The sequence below is a fragment of the Macrotis lagotis genome, chromosome X, assembly GCF_037893015.1.
Source record: "Macrotis lagotis isolate mMagLag1 chromosome X, bilby.v1.9.chrom.fasta, whole genome shotgun sequence".
In the NCBI taxonomy this organism is placed as follows: domain Eukaryota; kingdom Metazoa; phylum Chordata; class Mammalia; order Peramelemorphia; family Peramelidae; genus Macrotis; species Macrotis lagotis.
Genome location: NC_133666.1, coordinates 223,878,287 through 223,884,830, shown reverse-complemented (window position 1 = coordinate 223,884,830; position 6,544 = coordinate 223,878,287). Strand labels below are relative to the sequence as shown.

The window sequence follows — 6,544 nt, the reverse complement described above, 5'->3', positions numbered from 1 at the left end:
GGGCTTTTTCTTTCATTCTTTTTTTTTTAAATAAACAAAGACTATAGAAGGCAGATGGTGATGAGAGAACTACCTAGCAATGGCAGTACAATATTGAGGAAGAAATTGTTCCTGAATCAATGAACAGATCTTTACTTAATTTTTCCTAAGTACTCAGCATTGTACTAGGTACTGGGGGAGGTGGTGATGGTAGACTGAAGATGTAGTATAAAATGATCCTTGCCCTGGATAGGGCATCGAATATAGCAGACAGAATAACTACTTTATAAATGGTATAAGACAACATGTTATCAAATGATAAATTCTTTACAATAGACTGCAAAAACTCTATGCATTTAGAGTAAAGGGAGATTGATAAAGTCTAAAATTATAGGGGAATATTTTGGAATAGTTGAAATCATGGGTAGGATTTTAAATTTTGATGTGGATAGGAAAGTATTAAGCTAAGTGAAGCAAATGAGAGAAGAAATAGAGGCAAAAATGAAGATATAAGCTCCCAATTGATATGTATAATATGGTGCATCCATGACCATGCCCTCCATGGGAAGAGAAATGTACTCTACAATAGATTTGAAAAACTCATGCTTTGAGATGATTATAGAAATTCCATATTAGTCCCTTGATAACTGTGAAGATGGAAAGGAAGCATTGCGCCAAAGAGGAATGATGACTAAAAGCCTACTCAGTAACCTTTTTCTTTTTTCTTTTTTTTTCTACTTAGTAAACTTTAAAGGGAGTGGGTGATTCCCACCACACCCCTCTTCTCCTCATTAGTGAGAATTTCTTGAGCCTCAGGCATCATCTCATTTAAGACTGTCAATGAAGGAAAAGGGGAATCCCCACCCCAGGTAGCAATGATGACTACATGCACATTAGGAACTAAGTTCTACCTTCAAATGTCTTTACAATTTCTTCCATCCCACCAATTTCACATATTCTAGTCCAAGACTCCCAGGACACAGAAACAGCTTTTTAACTGGTCTTCTTTGCTTCCTACTTCAAGCTAACTTGGACACCAGTTTTACACTAATCTTTATAAAGCACCATATTTCTCTCATGGCATGACCTTCCTCAAAACCAAATCAGGGGCGGCTAGGTGGCATAGTGGATAAAGCACCGGCCCTGGAGTCAGGAGGACCTGGGTTCAAATTGGGTCTGAGACACTTAATAATTACCTAGCTGTGTGGCCTTGGGCAAGCCAAAAAAAAAACCCTAACAAACAAAACCAAATCAGAACCAAACCAAAAAAACTACAGTTTTCTAATTACTTCCTGGATCAAGTCTGTTGAGTTCCTAGATCTATCACTGCTTCAGTTTCTTCATGTGTAAAATGAAGAATAGAGACAGGAGACATGAAAATAAAGACAGAGGAAGAAGGAAACAGAAAAGATAAAGTAATAGGAGTAATAGATCACTGGGAAGGAAAATATTTCTAAGGTTGGCAATCTAAAATTCTGCTTTATTCCAAAAACTCAGTCTGATGTTTTGTTTTGGTTTTTTTTAGGTTTTTTCAAGGCAAATGGGGTTAAGTGGCTTGCCCAAGGCCACACAGCTAGGTAATTATTAAGTGTCTGAGACCCAATTTGAACCCAGGTCCTCCTGACTCCAGGGCCAGTGCTTTATCCACTATGCCACCTAGCCGCCCCCTGCGCCACCTAGCCGCCCCCAGTCTTATGTTTAAAGATAGATTCTAGCTCTTCCCTACCTCCAATCAATCAAATATTTAGTGAATACTCATTAAAGGTCTGTTCATTTCAGAATTGTTTCTCATCATAAATTTTCTCCCAATGGTGCAGTGGGTTGAGCACTGACTCTGAAGTCAGGAGGACCTGAGTTCAAATTTGACCTCAGACACTTACTAGCTGTGTGACCTTGGACAAGTCACTTAACCCTTATTGCCTCATAACCAGAACAATTTCCATTCATCCTGATGCATTTCTGGCCACTGGACTCATGACTTTGGAGGAGAAAGTGAAACTGGTGACTTAGCACAGCCTCCTCACTCAAATTCAATTCATGTGTATATCATGGTATCACCTCCCTGATGTCATGGCCTTCTTCAAAAATGAAGGACAGACATTAATACCATGCTGATTCTACCTTCTGAGTCTTTTTTCTTGTTGTTTTTCCTCTTACATAATGGTTTTTTTTGTTCTTCTTCTAAGTAGTCAGAGGAAGAGAGAGTCCAAGTCAGATTTCTTGCAAAGTCTTCATCAAATTCTTTAATGCACACAATTTTGTTTTTGATTATAAATGCCACATTAGGCACAGTGGATAGAGTGCTGTGCTTGAAGTCAAAAAGATTAATCTTACTGAATTCAAATCTGACCTCAGACACTTGTTAGCTGTATGATCCTGGGCAAGTCATTTTACCCTGTTTGTCTCAATTCAGTTTTTTCATTTGGAAAAATGAGCTGGAGAAGGAAATGGTAAATAATTCTAGTATCTTTGCCAAGAAAATGGGTTCACAAAGAGTTGAACTTGACTGAATAATACTAAAATGCTATATCAACCTGAGCTACCAACCCCAGTTACTGTAGGACGATGGAGAATCATCAGGAAGATCTTTCACAGAGAATACATTCTGAATAATAGTTTTCTCCATCATCATATATTTATCAAGTATCTACTATTCAAAGCAAAGAGAATATTTGAGTTGTGGTGAATACATATATAAGGTAGGTTAGTCAAAAATCATAAGTTCTTTATAACAAGCTACACACACACACACACACACACACACACACACACACACACACACACACACACACAAAATCCAAAGTGTTTTAAATCGACTAGTCCAACAGGCAAATGCATTATTGTATTTGTTAGTAGTCTAAACTTCTTATATTAAAGTGATCAAGAAGAATGTGAAAGTAGGCAGATGATGCAGAGGATAGCATGTTGGACTTGAAGATGGAAAAACCTGAATTCAAATTCTAACCAGACATAGCTTTATGACCCTATAGTCATTTCCTCTTATTCTGTTTCAGTTTCCTCATCTATAAAATAAGGATAATAATAGTTCTCAGGATTATTATGGAGATAAAAATGAGGTGATATTTGTAAAGTGCTTTAAAATCTTAAAGCACTACATAAATGTTAATTACTAAGATTATGATTATTAACAGTAAAGATGTTAATGCAAACTTTTCAAAGGAATGAACCTTCCTTATATGTTATCCTTACAAAAACATATGTCCAAGTACCTCAGGACACTTCTGATAGCAGAGTTCCTCACAAGAGCACCAAGTTATGAAAAACATACTTGTATGCTAAGGGAGACTGAGACACGGGCAGATTAAAAGGCGTATATAATGATGACATATGAATTGAACAAACCAGGAAAGTAATTTATACTCACTGAGAAGCATTGCTATCGCTAAGTTCTTCCCCACTGATCAATTTTTTTTAAAAAACTATTGCATTATAATAGTATGTTTGGGAAATGACCGAGTTTCTTGTCTCTTCTTATTGTAAATCAAACAATTTGCTACTTTTTTTTACCAAGATGAGAATTTTTTTAAAAAAAGAATTGCTTTTTAAGTAGCATTCTAAATAAGCATTCTTTTAGATAGCATTCTTTAGGTAGCTTCTGAAAGGGTCTAGTGTTGAAATTATATTGAGTTCAAATAAATAAACATTTATTGATCATATTAAGTGCAAAATTTATTATGTCTGAAGATGTTTAATGAATCTCACTCAATTTTGGTTATGCTGTTAATTTTTATATATGCAGTATACATATGCATATGGTCTGCTACATAGTTATACTTGTATATATATTCACTGGTGTTTTAGATTTCAGATATGGTAGCAGTATTTCTACACATTTTAATTATAGGATCCTTAAAGAAGAAAACTGAAAGAGAATTTAGGGATCATCTAGGCTAAATTTTCCATTTTCCAGAAGACTTTAAGAAGTGGAGTGATTTACCTGATGTCACCAAACTAATTAAGAGAACAGTCAGGATTGGAATCCAAGGTTCTTGTCCCAGATGTGAGTTCTGCTATAGTTGCCCTTACAAAGTTTAGCACAGAACTCTGCATATAGATAATCAATAAATACTGCCACATCTGATCTATCTACCTAAAAAATATTGGTATATCTGACCTATAAAACCAACAAATGTTAGTTCATCTGATCCACATGTAAGTTCAACAGTCCTCCAAGGATGTTTGGCCAGAAATCAATTTTATTATTTCTAAACTTGTTAATCTATTTTGAATCCTACCTTTCCCTAATTTCATAATATACTTTGGGCTACTTTATATAATCAATAGAATGAACCACACAATTGAGAGTTTGATAACAATAGGAAGAACAAGGGGCTTGGACCATATTTTTTGCAACATTATGGTCAACATCTTACTCTTTCAAAGATGCCTTGTAAATTCAAGGAATTACAACCTAGGACAGATTTTTTTCCACTTTAGAAATTTAAGAGAAATGCCTTCATTTGTTCCATTTGTTCATTTCAGTGCATAATTTATTTTCCATTTAGCAAGAGTAACTAAAAAGGATAACTTTAATTCCTGCTATGGTTATATAATTTCTAGTTATACTCTCCGAGCATAGTCATGAGACTAATTCAAGTCCCTGAATTGTAGTGTTACAGTACGTGGGGGATGTTAATCATTTTCCACATTGGACCAAAAGAATTTTGTGGCACTCCCACTGTCATGTTTGGAAAGTGACTGCCTTAAACTCTATGAGCATTTTTCATTCTTCAACATATTTATGTTTTTGAGTATTAAGGGCAGAATCTCAATCCTAATATAAAAGTAGAGGCACAACAGTTATAGAGTTGCTTCTGCCAAGTTCTCCAAACACAAAATCAGGTCCCCCATTGTCAGCTGGATTGAATTGAAGATCTTGTAAAAACAGTATAGAATTCTATTGCAGTTTTGGTGGGAAGGGTACTAAAACGCAGTATATTTTTCCATGTAAAGAACAGTTTGGGTTTCAATCTACATTTCAAAAACTGAAGAATTTGCTCCCAGAGGGTCTTTTGACATTGTGTTAGTGAAAATCACCTTCATCTGCCACTTGGCACATCTGAATAAAATTACCAAGTCTCAAGACCATTATCAAGTCATGGATGAATATCTGTTTTCTGGAACAGGACAAGGATTGGGTCTTACCTGCAGGCTGTTAAAAATGACGAAGAGAACCAGCATCCAGAGGTGTCTATAAGCCATGTGTAATCCTCCCCAAAGCCATGTAATGGAAATCAGGGCAAACAGGTATAAAACCAGTGGGACTTCTGGAAATAAGAAAAATAATTTCAAAATATTGACTATCCATTCTTGGTCCCTTTCTTGTGAAATTGTGGGGATGTACTGAGAATAATAATGGAAGAGAAATACTGGAATTTCCATTTTTAGGCTCAGTGGTGACAAGTTGCATTGCCATATTGGCATCCTTCTTTGCACATGGGTGTGTGAGGAGGTGAGTAGATGTGGAAAGATGGGAGCTGTTCCTCTCCTAGACTACCACCTGCTGGACTAAACACAAAATACCATCAACATTTGAATATAATGAAAATATATTCCAACCCAACTCTAAGAGAGATTCTCCCACAGGATCAGAATCCAGACAGGTAAGAGGGCACCAGTTGCAAGGCTCCCTTCTATTTGCCAGATCTATGTACTGAGAACATAAATTAAAAAGAGATATAAGAATTGTTTCTATTAGGAAAAAAATAATATCAAGCATATCATCTACTCTTCTATTTATGGAGAACTAAGGCTGGGAATAAAGCTAAGAACTCAAAATGGAGATTATTTTAGTATATTTCCCTAGACATTTACGAATATATTTTCAAATATCCTTCAATCCAGCATATTTTTCAGTGCAAATTTCCCTTTTCTTTTCTCTTCTTGGGTGTTTGAAGCTTAAAAAGTAGTTTTAATATTCATGTGGTAGATCACATAGGATTCAGAAAAAGTAGCAGATCTATGTAAAAATGAGGGACTTGAATTAACTGGACACTTTAGCTCTAAATCTATAACTCCATGATCTTAGTACTGATGAACAAAAGTATTTTCCTGTAATGAAATGTCAACTGAATAGACTCTGAAACTGGCAAGTCTTTGGACAGACCTCAAGATCAACATATCTCTCAAGTTCAACCTAGAATCATATGTGCAGTTATTGATGCAACTTTAACATATTTGAGAAGAAAGGGATTTATAGGAAAAGGAAACAAAATGAGGTAGGTGTCTCTGAAAATTACTGATGTTGCTTTTCTGGTTTGTGATTCTCACTGTAAAAATAAGATAAGAATCACATGAGCAAAACCTAGTGTAATTAAAGGAGGTCATCATGGCTCCCTGATAGAAAGGCTAAAAACAATACCTAGAGATAGCTAATTTTCATGTAGGTTTGTTTTTAGTACAAATAAATATTAAACAATAAAAGAACTTCATACATCTGCTTTGACTTATGGCAAAATACTCAAAGTTTGGAAAAATGTCTGAGCCATGGTCAAATAATTTGCCAAAATCAGTTCACAATTTGTGAATTGAATTTGTAGATTGC

The 6,544-nt window shown here is 35.3% G+C and overlaps 1 protein-coding gene across 1 annotated transcript in view; it reads right to left on the bottom strand.

Moving 5' to 3' along the window:
* Positions 1–1,654: 1,654 nt before the first annotated feature.
* The window catches only part of LOC141503000 (adhesion G-protein coupled receptor V1-like), a 178,664-nt gene continuing 173,774 nt past the window's right edge, over positions 1,655–6,544 (bottom strand). The window contains exon 4 of the mRNA XM_074208063.1: positions 1,655–5,267. Coding sequence (XP_074064164.1) covers positions 5,092–5,267 — 176 coding nt within the window. The 3' untranslated portion in view covers positions 1,655–5,091. The remainder of the gene's footprint in view (positions 5,268–6,544) is intronic.